This window comes from Notamacropus eugenii, chromosome 2, assembly GCF_028372415.1.
Source record: "Notamacropus eugenii isolate mMacEug1 chromosome 2, mMacEug1.pri_v2, whole genome shotgun sequence".
NCBI classification, from domain to species: Eukaryota; Metazoa; Chordata; class Mammalia; order Diprotodontia; family Macropodidae; genus Notamacropus; species Notamacropus eugenii.
The window spans coordinates 209,496,429-209,511,470 of record NC_092873.1 but is presented as its reverse complement, the minus strand read 5'-3'; the positions used below and the strand labels follow the sequence as shown (position 1 = coordinate 209,511,470).

Genomic DNA, 15,042 nt, shown 5'->3' with positions numbered 1-15,042 from the left:
GTGATAATGTGCGTCTAGTCTAAAGAGAGATGCCCTGGATGTAATACATGAGACTTGGAGCAAGTCACTAAAACTTCCTTGAGCCTCAGTCCTTATCTATAAATAAGGGGACTAGACTGGGTGGCCTTTGAGGTCCCTTTTGGCTATTAGGACCATGACTCTATACTCTGAAGATCCCTATTGCTCCAAGACACTATGCAGGTACCTCCTAGATTTGAGCGCAATTTGTCTCTCATGCAAAGTATCTTAAAACAGTTAGCCAATTGATCTCAGGCTCTGATAAAAATAATCACAGCAAACTTTGAGCCCAAGTAACTTAAGGTACAAAGGGTTATGGTGTAAAAGGGCAGCAGAACTGGGAGAGGAAAGCTAATCTATCATAAACATAGAGCTGGTCTTTCACCAGCAGCAAAGTTTATCACTAGGTCCTAAATTCCACAAGTTTCCAGTGTTTGAATTACCATCAATTTACACTACGATGTCAGAAGGTAAATGTAGCAAACTTAGTTCAATACAGAAGGAAGGAAAATGCATTTATTAATGGGCCAGGCACTGTGCTAACAGCTTTAAAAATATTATCTCATTTAGGTCAGTTTGTGATTGTGTATCATACAGAGCCAAGTCATACCATGACATTTTAAAATCAAATCAATACTGCTTTTCTAAAATTTCTAATCCAAGATGATATCACCATAAATGACATTATTAAAATCTTACCTAAGGGCACATCTTCTTTCTTCAGGGTTTTGCAGTTTCCAATGTGCTTCTTTGGCACCACGAGATAATGGTGTGGAGCCCCAGGTCTGATGTCTTGGAAACACACCAGGTCTTCAGGCTAATGGAATAAAATATCCATTTTCATTTGCTATTCAATTAATCTTTTAAAAGCATTTCCTGGTTCTGAGGCACGTGAGCAACAAGATGGCAGACTAGACATTTTCTCTGATCTCCACAACCTCCAAAACAGAAATTATGTGCCAATGATAAAGTTCGGTTATTTCCATGGTGTAGCACACCTAAAATCCAAAAGAAGGCTAAAACAAACAAACAAAATCCCAGGAAGTACCTCTCACTGACCCTGAGCTCATTTTGCACTGCCCACCTACTTCTCAAATGCTTCTAGCACTGAAGCTGCACTACCAGACCCAAGAACAGGGCCCAGACTTACAACAAAACCCATCCCAGTCTCCCTTCCCTTTTTCTAGTCCTGTGGAGACCTGTAGGCTCCAGGCTCCAGAAGTCTGGGTTCTGCCATCAGCTTGACCACAACCCTTCAGGAGCAAAAGCCTTTTTAAAGGGTTGCAATCCAGAAGCACCAGCACAGCCAAACTGAATGTTGTGCTGGATTAGAGAACTGAGGAACAGAAGGACCGGGACAGGTCACCAAGGCAAAGAAACTATATGTGATAGAGAGCGCTCTATCAAACCAGAGGGAAGAGCACAGTATCCAGCTGGGGACAGTGCTGACCACTCAAAAGTCAGTTGGGGCAAAAGCCCTAGGCTGATGAAATACAAATTGCTTAGTATGGAAAAAGGCTAAAATGTATTGACATCCAGTCCAGATCCCCAGGAAACCACAATCAGAGGGGAGGGAGGCAAGAAGTGAATGATAGAAAAATAAAGGAGGAAAACTAAAAGTACCAAACATTCCTGGAAGAAGATAACTCAAGGACCTTGAACATTAACAGATAAATCAAAAGGAAAAATAGTAACAACAGAAAAAAATATGGCCTCCAGATCTAGTAAACAAGTTCAGGCACCTATGAATAAATACTTCAAAATAAAAGAAAACGGTTCAACACTTCATAAGACAGAGGATCCTGTGGAATTTGAGAATATGGAATCATGACATGCTATTTCTGAGTAGTTTAAATGAGAATTATGAGAGCAGAATTTATGTCCTATATAGCAAAAATAATCAACAGAAAAGAAAAACTTGAATCTGTAATAGTAAGCAACACCAAATTAATAAAAAACGGGAACAAAAAATTGGGTATATACACAGAAGTGAAGAACAACCTAGAAGAGAAGCAAAAAAGGCAATAACATTCAAAGAAAATACATCACTGTGTGAGCAAAACATACAAAACTCAAATACAGGATGTATAATGACAAGCTAAAGATTATAGGTCTTCTGGAAGAACATAACATAATAAACTGGCACCATAATGAAGGAAATAATAGAAAAGAACTTCCCAGAACTTCTGAACACAGAAAATGAAATTCCCGTTGAAAGAATTCATAGATTGTGTCGAGAATAAAACCCAAGGCTGCAAACTCCAAGACACAGAGTGGTTAAATTTAACCATTTAATTCAGAAACAAGTTCTGTAAGCATTTCCTAATGTTGTTTTGGCACTGTCCAGTAACTATAAATCACAGTCTACTGGAAGTGGTGCTTGGGTTAAAGCTGCATAATGCCAGTGCTGCTCAAAGCAGGTTTTAGAACCATATAGAAAATCTCTAAAGAGAACTGGAAAATTAGCTTCATGGGACCTTCATTTATCCCAGTGAACAACAGGGCTGATTATAAAGTCAATCCACAAAAAGAAATTGTGAAAAAAAAAAAAGCAATCATCAGCTGGCTCAGTGCCACTTCATTATCAAGGATTCCAGAGTTCATGTTTTTGCTTTATTGCTAGTGGTATATGTCTTTTCTCTGACTCAAAAGTACATTTTAAAATTCTGGTTACCATACCATAAAAACACAGTAACTTTTTTTTCTTTTGCACTTTACTTTCTCTTAATTCAATCTTTTCTTCCATTATAACAAGAAGTTTGGGTTCTATGTGGCAGTTATTGATCCAGGTGTTACAGTTTAACTTTGGGGGGGAGGGGCTTAGCATACAATCACTGTTTTTCTGGTTTACTTCTACAAGTTATTCAAAATACTTTTATCTCCTGAAAAGTTATATACTAATCAATCAAAAATAGCCTTCCCTCCATGATTTTGTGCTTAATGAGATCTAGGCATAACCAACAGAATGCCTGATGGTATACTTAAAAAAATCAGGACTCCAACACACTGGGTAGGTCCCTTGTGGTCATATTATGGGAAGGGGACGATCAATGAGCCTACAATAGCCACATAAGGAGATCACAAATATGTAACTGTGAACTAGAATATACATGGCCTTGCTATATACAACAGACCTCACTTCAGCAAAAAATTAGCTTAGACTGGCCAAGAGATAAAAAGTGTTCTTGCTCTTATAGGACATTTGTTCATTACTCTACCGAGGAAGCTTTTATTCCCCCATTTATTTATTAGACATTAACTGAGCAACTATTGTGTGTCAAGCATGGTACAGGCATGGTAGGAAGTACACAGTTTAAAAAGATATGTTTTGGAGGCATGACCACTGTGGAATTTGTTCTAATTGATAATGCATATTTGTTACAAAGGTGGTGGTTGTCCTTTTTTCAGTGAGAGTGGAGAAGGAAAGAAAATAGTTTTTGCTCATTGAAGAAAATTAAATCAAATTTAAAAAGACATGCATGGTTTCTACCTTCATGTAGGAATGGAATCACCTTCTATTATCCTCTTCCCTTTTATAAAATTAAAATTTAGTTCAGTGTCCATGAAAATAACACATGTAACCTTTCTGAATAACATTTTCCTAGAGTCACCAATTTCCTACTGGGATTCTTTCCCCACAGTTACAATAACTTTAAAACAGAATATGAGTAAGGGAAAGTAATGTCACTGGCCAGCAAACTTGGCTTCAATGAAAAAACCATGAGAAGTGCAAGTGCCCTTTGACTCAGTAATATTATTACTAGGCTTTTTACCCTAAGGGCTAAAGAGGGTGGGAGGACAGGAAGCCATCAATAGGGAAATGACTAAAAAAAAATATGCTATACGAAAGTAATGGAATACTACTGTGCTATAAAAAATGAAGCAAGTATGGTTTCAGAGAAACCTGGGAAGATTTGTATGAAATAATACTGAGGGGAAATTGAAGAGAGGCAGGAGAAGGATTTATAGGATTCCATTTTAAGGACAAACAATTCTGAAGCAATTAAGAACTATGATTGATGCAATGACCAAACACTGCGGTGATGATGATGCATGCAACCCACATTCTGACAAGGGCTGTAATCTATGCAAGGTGAGACATATATCTTTAGTTATGGCTTACGTGAGAATTTGGTTTAACTATGTCTATTTGCTACAAGAGTGTTGTTTTTCATTTATTTCGCCGGGAAAGAGGAGAATATAAAATGAGAGAGATGATAAAAGTTTGTTAATTCTTAAAATCACAAAAGCACAGAAAAAGGAAAAATGATGATTAGGCAAGTACATATAATCCACATAGATCCTCCTCTAAACATACCAACAAACAAAAAACCTCCTGCCCCATAGTGCACTTCAGAGAATGGGCTCTTTGTCTACTGTTCCAAACTCTGGCAAGCAGCAAGAATGGAAATAAGAGAGGAGCAAAAAATCCAAGTATTAAATGTTCCCTCCTGCCTCATGACTGCTACAAATAACCCAATAAAGACTACTAAAATGGGTGTTAGGATATTAGCTGCACTGTTATCTACTCTTAGACCACCTATAGCTGAGAGGCTCTTTTGATGATACTGAGTCACCAATAAAAAAAGCTTGCTCCATCATGGTCACACTCCCTGGGCCCCATCTGTCCACCCAAAGTCCTCCAAATATTAAAATGCTAAGAGTATACTGTATCTGTTTTTCCTTCAGGATTTAGGGGGCATTTACAGAGGACGGCAAAAGAGTATTACTCAATATATTTAATATAATTATGGAAGATTGTATAAGGCTGCATAAAGGACTTAGAATGAAAAGACTTGGGTTTTAGTACAGATTTTAATATTTACTTTCCAGACGAAGCCGGGGCACATCACTAATGTCACTAAGCCTAAGGTTACTTACCTATAAAATGAGAGAAATAGAACTTTCGTTGAATAGGAGATGGGACAGTAGAAAAGGGCTTAACTGCCTTCAAAAAGTTCAAAGTTGCAAACCAGATGAACTACAACCCACGGTACTGAGAAAATTGTTTGGTATGATTTCTGGGTAATGGTCAGTGATCTCTAAAAAACTGAGAGAATAGGAGCAATGCCTCAGTATAGAAAAGAGCAACTGTTATCTCAATTTCAAAAAAAAAATTTCCTTTTTCATGGCAAAATTCTAGAATATTATATTAAAGGGAGGGTAAGGGGACATCTAGGGTAGGGAGCGATGACTACACATGCCCAATGAGCCTAAACTGCAATCAAGGAAATACTGTACACAGTTTCCCCCGATTTCAACAAAACACTTATCTCATACTACCACTGTAGGAAAGTTAGAGAAGACACAGGCTAGATATAGAAAACCAGACTCAAAGAGCAGTCCTAACAGGACAATGCCAACTCTTTAGTGGCATGCCCCAGGGACCTGTCTTACGCAACCTGTCTAGTACTGTTTCATTTTTTTTAAACAATAACCTGAATGAAAGTAAAGATGGCATGCTCATAAAATGTGGAGGCAACTCAAAAGCTGAAAAGGATAGCTAAAATACTGGATGAGACTCAAGATCCAAAAAAGATCTTAACAAAAAGAATAGATCAAAATTAATAAGATAAAATTGATTAGGCATAAATGTAAAGTTCTACATTTGGAGTCTCCCCACTCTCTCCAAAAAAAAAAATCAGGAGAGAAGTATGGCAATTTTTATGAAATAGGTCTGCAAATTTTGGTGGACTTCAAGCTCATTGTCAATCAAACTTGACAGCCAAAGTAAAAAATGTACTAATTTATTTGTTCTTAGGCAACACTGAAAAGTTATGGTGTCTAGACTATGGGAGATAATAGTCTCACTGAACTCTGCCCTGGTATAGTGAATTTTGAAGGTACTGACATTTTGAGCAGCAACATGGTATAATGTGTAAAGTGCTTTTCTAGGAGTCTGGAAAACCTAGGTTCAAGGTTCTGATTCTGATACATATTGGCTGTGACCCTGAACAAGTCAATTAACCTCTTAGTTGTCCTATACAACTCTAAAGGCTTTAAGCTGCAAAGAAGGTATAGATTTGTTGTATCTTCTCAAATTAGTACGGAGGCTGCCTTATCAAGAATTCCCCAAACCAGAGAAATCCCAGGTCCAGTTCCATTCCCCATTCCCAAAAATACTTTAAGAAGTACACTGACAAGAGAGGGAAGAACCAAGATGGCGGAGTAGAAAGATACACATATGCTAGCTCCAAACCACAGCCCATAAATTACCTGTAAAGAAGAACTCCCAACAAATTCTGGAGCAGCAGAAGCCACAGAACAACGGAGTGGAGATTTCTGTTCCAGAGAGCCCTGAAAACCTGACGCGAAAGGTCTGTCGTACACTGGACCCAGAGCGGAGCCCAGCCCTGCCTTGGCCAAGGCACTGAGGGGAGCAGATCTGAGCAGGCTTCAGGGACGGAATCTCCAGTGGCCGTGCAGGTCCCTCTACCCACAGGCACCAAAGGTCAGTGAGAGGGGCTTTTCAGTTCCCTGAGAAGGGAGCAGGGTGTCTCCATAACTCAGGCCCCCTCGGGAGGCAACAGTGGAGGCAGCAGTGGACAAGGGCTCCCAAAGCAGGCAGGAGCCCAGATCCATTGTTGAAGGTCTCCCCATAAACCCCCTGAAAGAACTGAGCCCCTTGTGAAGGCCCTGCCCCGACCTGAGCAGCTGAACTTAATCTCACACTGAATAGCAGCCCTGCCCCTGCCCTGAGGCTGGGAAGCAGTATTTGAATCTCAGACCCCAAGTGCTGGCTGGGCAGATCTGGAGGCGAGGTGGGGGTGAAGAGGACACTCAGAAGTCAAGTAACTGGCTGGGAAAATGCCCAGAAAAGGGGGAAAAAAATAAGCCCATAGAAGGTTACTTTCTTGGTGAACAGATATCTCCTCCCATCCTTTCAGATGAGGAAGAGCAATGCTTACCATCAGGGAAAGACATAAACATCAAGGCTTCTGTATTCCAAACATCCAAAATAAATATTCAATGGGCTCAGGCCATGGAAGAGCTCAAAAAGGATTTTGAAAATCAAGTTAGAGAGGTGGAGGAAAAACTGGGAAGAGAAATAAAAAAGATGCAAGAAAAGCATGAAAAGCAGGTCAACACCTTGCTAAAGGAGACTCAAAGAAATGCTGAAGAAAAGAAGTACACTGACAAGATGGAGCACCTTCAAGGAGCGGAAATCAGGATGATGAAGACTAGAGACCACAACTTGTAAGGGCTGACTAAGGGAAAAGGAGGATGTTTAGCCTGAAAAGTAGACATAGAAGATATCTAGAAGCGTCTGAACAGCTTTCATGCAAAAGGATTAAACTTGTATTATTTGGTCTCAAAGGATAGGACTAGGAACAATGGATGGAAGTTACAAAGATACAGATTTAGCTTTATTTCCTAATATTAGAGTTGTACAAAAAACAGAATGAGCTGCACTGAGGGGGGGGAGGGTAGGTTCCCTTGAACGGCAGGTCTCCAAGAGAAAGCAGAATAACCGTTTGTCAGATATGTTGTTGAGGAGATACCTGTTTAAAACTAGTTTGGATCAGACAGATTCTGAGGGGCCTTCCGCTTTAAGATTCCGTGACTACTCACTGGACAACTGTGAAGAAATCATTTCTCAAATCTTAAAGCAGGCCTACACAACATATGGCCCACAGGATGCCAAAGGACTTCAGGAGGCCCACAAAAAATGTAGAGGATGTAAAAGAAAGTAAAGATGTAACCAGTCATTGTCCATTCCCCACCTAACCCAACGTCTACGAGTCACTATTAAGATGCCCATCGCGTAAGTTGACATGACGAGTGGGTTGCCACTGTGCACTCTCTCCTGCTTGTTACATGACCCTCAGCAACCAACCATCCTCAGTCTGTCTTTAGTCTGAGAGGAACAAGAATCACATCTTCTCACTGTTTTTAGTTCTTACTAAATGTAAAGTCAGAAATGTTTTAAAATTTGTACCGCTTAGCAAAGTAATTTTTTAACATTAATGTGATTTCATGATAAAAATATTAAGTAATACATATAATTCATTGATACTGAAATTTCCTTTTTTAAAATATGGTTTATTTGCAAAATAGTTTAATCCTTAATTATATCTTTACTTGGAAAATGAGACACTAAAAACTATCTGCAGCCAGAAGAACTTTAGTCTATTTTAATTTTGGCCTCTACCCACTGCCAAATTGTGCAGTTTTGCCTTAAAGTACTAAGTGTGGTTATTATGTAACAACTTTTCATCCTCCTTTTTCAGTGCTTTCCAGCTAGATCTGAAATGGCATAAAAATGTTAAAATAGATACAGTGATTTGACATTCCACTGTTGTAATTTCCAAGGAGAATTTATTAGAGGGCATGAGCAGAAATAGCACAGTTTGAAAAGGCATGGGTAGATCACACAATGACAGATCCAAAGCCCAAAAGGACTTCAGAAGTCTTCTAGTCTAATCCCATCACCTTATATATTAGGAAACTGAGGCACAGAAAGTTTAAGTAACTCAATTCCTTCCATTGTACTATAGCTGCTACCACTGAAGGTGCAGTTGGAAGGAGTAAATACATTTGTGAGACTACAGAGCCACTGAATTAATGTACCAGTCTCCCCAACATGATCTTAATGAAATTCATAGAAGTGGTGCTAGTTGAGAATATAGTGGTAAAACAATTAGTTTAGGATGGTAAAAACAAATAGTTTTAAAGTTAACAAGGTGAAGGTGTAATTTTTTTAGGACTATGTATTAAGGCTATTAATCTAAAGAATACAGGAGATTTTAACAAAGAACTCTTAAAAAATTCTCTGCCATACATAGAGTCAGTCATTTAACAAGCATTTAGTAAGCTACTTATTATGTGCCAGGCATTGTGCTAGGCACTGGCATTACCAGTACAAAGAAAGATAGTCCCTGCCCTCAAAGAGCTTATATTTTAATGGAAGAAGGGGTAGGGATGGGGGAAGAAGAGGAAAGAAAAAGATACTTCAGAGAAGGCACCCAATAAAAAAGTCTGGAAGAGGAAAAAGAATGAGATAGGGCAAACCAGGGAGCTCTCTTTAAGTGGAGGTTCTGGAAGGAACCATCCAATCAGAGGGAAAGGCTTCCAGGCCAGCGGGTACTTCCTACAGAGAACAGCAGAGGTTTAGAGGAACTAAAAAAACTGAGAAAAAGAAATATAAAGAGGAAGGCCTTCATATGAAAACAGAAGTTCTTTATCCTAAAAAAGGTCAGTGGCTTAAATAGATCAATTGCATATGAAAAGGCCAGGGAGACAGAAAACTTAACTCAGGAACACAAACTACATTCATACCTTTGTTCCTAATCACTCTTCTGTATGAGATCCCCAAAAGGATACCCAAAGTTAGTAGGGGAAGCAGGACTGACAGAATTAGATCAAATCAGTCCCAAATAAGGTCCGGGGCCTTAGAGAGGGGGCAGGGGCTTTTAAGCCACAAAGGATGGTCATCAGAAGAGGCTAGACTCTACTTTCAGTTAGAAAACAAGCAAACCTTAGAGCTGAAAGAGAAGAGGCTTCCGCCAAGCCTAAGCTAAATGTTACTGACCACACTGAAAAAGTACTGTGGCACTCCAACGGAAGAGTACTTATTACCTAGGCAAGATAGTAGCTGAGTCGGGGAAGAAAATGGAGCTGTCTATCAAAAAAGGTGCCCACAGAGAATCTAGGCCAGGTGTGGGGAACCTGCAGCCTCGAGACCGCATGTAGCCCTCTAAGTCCTCAAGTGTGGCCCTTTGATTAAACCCAACTTCACTGAACAAAAATAAATTTGCGTTCAGTTAAAGGGCTGCACCTGGGGAACTAGAGGGACGCATGTGGCCTCAAGGCCACAAGTTCCCCGCTCCTGGGCTAGCCTAAGATTCCAGAAGACATTCCAAGTCCTGATAGCAACCTGCTGGTGGCCAGTAGCATGACCTGCCCATCTGGGTCCAGTGGCTATCGACAGCACAAACTGACATCCCAGTGCAGCAGAGCCTAGTGAGGAAGAAACATGGCTGCTAAAGCAACCTGTTTAATCCAGCCAATGCTCCTCCCTACATGGAACTGACCCTGCTGAACAACTGAATAACTCCTCTATCACTACTGCCATACCCCAAATGCCTCATCCTGGGTCATCTCCAGTCATCCTGATGAATATCTGGTCACTGGATTCAGATGACTCTGGAGCAGTGAGGCTGGTGACCTGCACAGCCCTCCCTCACTCAAAACAAAGTCAAGCGCAAGTCATGTCATCATTTCTCTGATGGCATGATCTTCTTTGGCAATGAAGGATGAACACACCTCACAGTGAATCTTGTGAAGACTGAATGCAAAGGAAGGACATCAAAGACTTGTACTTCTAGCATGAATATGCTCTCTACACATCTAACTCTCTGTAACTGTACTTTCCATTTGTGTGGACAGTATACCCTGGTGTTGGGACAAACGCATTGTAACCACTGTTCATGCTATGTCATCAGGAAACTGCCTTCAGTGAGGAAGTGAGTTTACTGGCTGGGAAGTATAAATACTAATGTGGTCTCATGAGCTAGGTAAGAGATTAGTGTTCAAGGGTTTACTCCTAGAATTCTGAAAGCGATAACAAGTCAATCTGCCAGCATGAATGCAACTACTAGGGGTTTTAAAGTACTTTACCCATGGATATTAAAGCTTTCCCTGGTTTTAACCCTAATTCCATTGAACCACTAAAATAAGACATACAAAAATAATTGTGTTTTAGAGAAAGTTGGCAGATAGCAGTAATAATATCTGAGGTTTTAGATCAACCAGACTTGGGGGCAATTTAGTGTTGCAGTATTATCCTAGTTATATTCAGGTATAATCGAGCAGAAAACCAGAAAAACCTGGTTCGTTTTGCTGAAGCATTTCATGGTTTAGAATATTTAAACAGATTCTATAGCATCGCTGTGGTGTTGATATGACCCTAGGTCCTCAAAGGCTCCGCCAGTAGAACCTCTGGCAAGTTCTAGCCACCTGTAAAGGCTTTATGTCTATGCGGAACAGTGGACTGTGATCATGGTACCCAGGGACTACCTTACTTTAAATGCAGACAGGCTCATGAACAGGATATTGACCACTCAGGGTTAAAAAAGGCAAAATATTCAGACCCAGAACGTGAAGAAGTATCATCTCTATTTATCTCTTTGATATATTTTTTAAGATTCTGGTGATCCCACATTCTTCTGAGCATTATTTCATCCAACCTCATTAGTTGTTGGTATATTTCATTTTAATCAAACGATATGTGAAATTTCAGACTTATAAATTAAGGTCACAAATTTAGCATTGTCAGAGACCTCAGAGGTCTAGTTCAACCCCCTCATTTTAGAGATGAGGAAAACTGAGGACCAGAGAAGTTAGGTGACTGGTCCAAAGTCACAATTATAGTAAGTTTAGGAGAAAGAATGTGAAGTCAGGTTCTTTGGTTCTAGAATCCATGTTTTCTGTCCTATCACTACTGTCCACTTCACAGAATTACTTTATATAAAGGTACTTATTTCCTTTACAAAAGGATTCACTAGATCATACTTTTCAATGGTGAACTCATATTGCAGATGGGACAGTAGCTCTCCCTTGCTGGGTGATATCTTGACTTGTGTGTAAACTGGATTTAAACGAGGTGCAGTTGCACAAAGCTGTGAGCCTCACACTATGCCTGTGTCACTGAAATCTAGTGTCAAGAGTGTAATCATGGTGTATGAGGTAGTTCATGCACAGAGTATGTGTACAACAAACATAAGTTAATTTAGCAGAAGGGAGGAGGAGCCTGATGAACTCACCACAGCACTTGAAATGATTCACCTTCTAAGTGCCTTGTCAGGATCATATCTGTCTTTTAAAGAAAGGGGACAGATATCCTCCATTCATAGGTACAACCTGCTATTTGCATATTTCCATTATATGCTTCATAAAATTTCCTTTCTACTTTTAAGAGAAGGAATTATCTGCAATTTTTCCTTTTCCTCAGGCCAGTACACTTATAATATGAGAAACCTTGATCCTTGTTTCACCATTTCCGAACATCTGATTATCCCAGTAAGAGTTGTGAGATGGATTCCTGATAGAATAGTGGAGAACTATGTGAAACAGAAAAATCTCATGGCATAAATAATGAAAAGAAAACAACTCTTGGAACAAACCAGCATGTTCCAAGTTTAAGTTAGCAGCCAGTGATTTGGGCTAGATTAATACAGAATGAATGCTAGAGATTTAAAAAAATAAACAACGAACTCTGGAACTTTATTATTCTAAGCCAAGGAGGGTAAATTCCAAGGAGGATAAATTCCACAGGTCCTCACAATCTCCACAACATTAAAATGGAGTTTACGTTTCATTTGCCTTTCCTAATTCAAATCAGAGGAGTAAGTGATATTAAGTAACAGTTCTACCTTTCACTGAATTTCACTCACTAGCTAGGAACAGCGAACTAAAAGAGATCGCAGATCCCCACGTCCAGCCTCCTTAGTTTACAGATGAGGACACTGAGACCCAGGAAAGTTGAGTTAGTTTCCCAAAGTTACACCAGGAATAAACTGAGTCACGTCCTCCCATTCTAAATCTAGCACTCTTTCTATAACCTGTTCACAGAAGCTAGCATTTACTTTACACATTTAAACATTAACTTTTCAACAAACAAAAAAGGAAGCAAAAATACAACTGTTTAATTTTTTAAATGCTGATAAAAATGCACATGAATGTGTAAAATGTTCAACAGCCTGTAACTCTTTTACTTTCCCTTCTGTTTTTTGTCTCTCCACACACTTGTGTGTAAAGCTCTACAGCTGTCTGCTCCTCATAAAACTTTATTTAAGTCATTCCTAATTTCTTTACAGGATATAGAGCCCCTTCATAGAAGGAAATAAAACAATACAAAATATATATGGAAAAGAACATACATTAGAGTTGGGGGGGACAGAGAGGAAGGAGAAAGGCCAAGCTTTCACAATCAGGTTTTGATGATACTATAAAATCAAAACCGACACTGAACAAAACAATAAAAAAAAAAAAAACTAAACAGCAGAAGAGGTGATCTAGAATTAGACCAAAAGCATCCAAATGAGGAGTGTCTGAAAAACTCACAATTACAAAACACAGGGAAAGGAATTAAGAGAAATTTGTAAAAATGGCAGAATTGGATCCCATATAGAACTTTCCCTATTTTTTTTGTGGTACTATATAATAACACAATGGCAAGTTGATCTATTATCTAAATATCTTGGACCGCACTGACAAACATCAGGAAAAAAAAACATTTATTGAAATTGTGGAGAGAAGGAAGTTTTTTCCCCCCAATGGACAAATGAAAGAAATTAAAGGAGGCAAAAGAGGTTTTACTATGTAGAAATAAGATTTTCACATAAAAACAAAATCCTAAGTAAAAAATAGATTTAGGAAAAAATCTTTGCGCTAATGTACAGCTGATAAATATGACTTCAAAAATCTACGAGAAATTCATACACATATTTACATGTAAATAAAAACTTTATAAACAGGCAGAACTGGAAGGAAATTGTTAATATAAACACCGGAAAAAAACACTTGAATGCCTGAAAAATTAGATGTAAATTAGAACGGTGGAGTACTACATATAAAAACATATAAAAATTCAATACTAGCAGTATTGTGAGCACACAGGCTGCAGTATTACACCACTGGTGGAGCTGAGAAAAAAAGCAATAAAATAAGGGTTACCACACTGAGAGTCCCCTTGGAGCCAGTAACTGTGGGTAAATATCCTAATGACGTTATTTAAAAAAAAAAAAGGATCCTCACTGTGCAAAAAGATAAAAGTTGGGGGGAAAACTCACAAAACTGCCAACAGTTCACAGGTACAGCTGCTGGAAACAGCAGCATAAATTCACCTTGTTTCAACAGGTCAGAAAAACACTCTTTGAAATGACCAAAATAAATAATACAGAAGAGTTAAGAAAGCAGAATCAGAGGAACGCACACATTATTACTCAGTATCACAAAAACAATTTTTTTAAAACTATTAGATAACAGGAAAAGACAGGAGGGGCAGCTTTTGTTACAGTGTACACACACCCGTACATGTATCTATATAAACTGGAAAGTCTGGCACCTGTCATTGTGGGTGGGATTCCGACTTTATTTTATTTGAGTGCTTGGTTTGAGGGTCACTCAGTTTATTAAAATTAGTTTCTATTTCCCTCGTTTGGCATCCCTGGCATTTATAGCACGCACGGCGCTTGGCACACAGGGGTGCTTTGCTGGTTATTTTTAACACGCCGTTTACATAGATACGCCCCGTATTCTGCCATCCACAAAGCAGTTTCCAGGGCTCTGAAAAGAGAACAGTGAGGGGCTGCTATTCCAACCAAGCTTTCCTCCTCGCTCACCTCGCTCACCTCCTTCTAAATATACAGTACTTAGAGACCAGAGCAAAGATACCAGAGCCACTTCGTGAACGGGTCAGCGACGGCGGCCTTTCGGTAACAGAGACGCCTCTGCGTGCAGCCCGGCTGGCCAGCGGCGGACCCCCGGAGGCCCAATCCCCGCCCCTCCCAGGGGTGGCGGGAGGGGGGGGCGTGGTTCAGCACCCAGCCCGTCTCACCCGCATCCCCAGACTGCACCGGGGGGTCCCAGGGTGGACCAGGCCCTCCCCGCAAAGCCCCCGGCCCCAGCACACGGGCCCACGGGCCGAAACGGAAGCGCTCAGAGACCGCGCGGCGCAGGGCGCCCCCCTCCCCGCCCCCAGCTGACCTCGCAGGGCACCAGCTGGGTGCCGGGCTCCTCCCGCCGAGCGATCCGGCAGAACACGCACTTGGGGTCGTAGCCCTCGCCGGCCGGAGAGGCGGCTGCCCCTTCCTCCGCGCTGGAGCCGCTCGCGGCGGGCGGAGAAGGTGGCGAGGTGCTGCTGGGGGACCCCTGCTCCCCCGCCATGGCTGCGGCCCGGCGCTGCCCGGTGGCGCTCTGAAGCTGGAGGAGGCCGCGGCCGAGAGGCGCAGCCCCGCCCCTTCCCGGGCTCCTCCTCCTCGGGCCGCACGTGGCTGGGGCCGCCGAGCTTGCGAGCGGGTC

General features: G+C 40.7%; 1 protein-coding gene across 1 annotated transcript in view; it reads right to left on the bottom strand.

Moving 5' to 3' along the window:
• The window catches only part of HINT3 (histidine triad nucleotide binding protein 3), a 25,363-nt gene extending 10,321 nt beyond the window's left edge, over positions 1-15,042 (bottom strand). Inside the window, exons 1-2 of the mRNA XM_072643230.1 lie at positions 14,728-15,042; positions 718-835 (exon numbers count right to left, since the gene is read on the bottom strand). Of these exons, the coding sequence (XP_072499331.1) occupies positions 718-835; positions 14,728-14,907 (298 nt within the window). The 5' untranslated portion in view covers positions 14,908-15,042. The remainder of the gene's footprint in view (positions 1-717; positions 836-14,727) is intronic.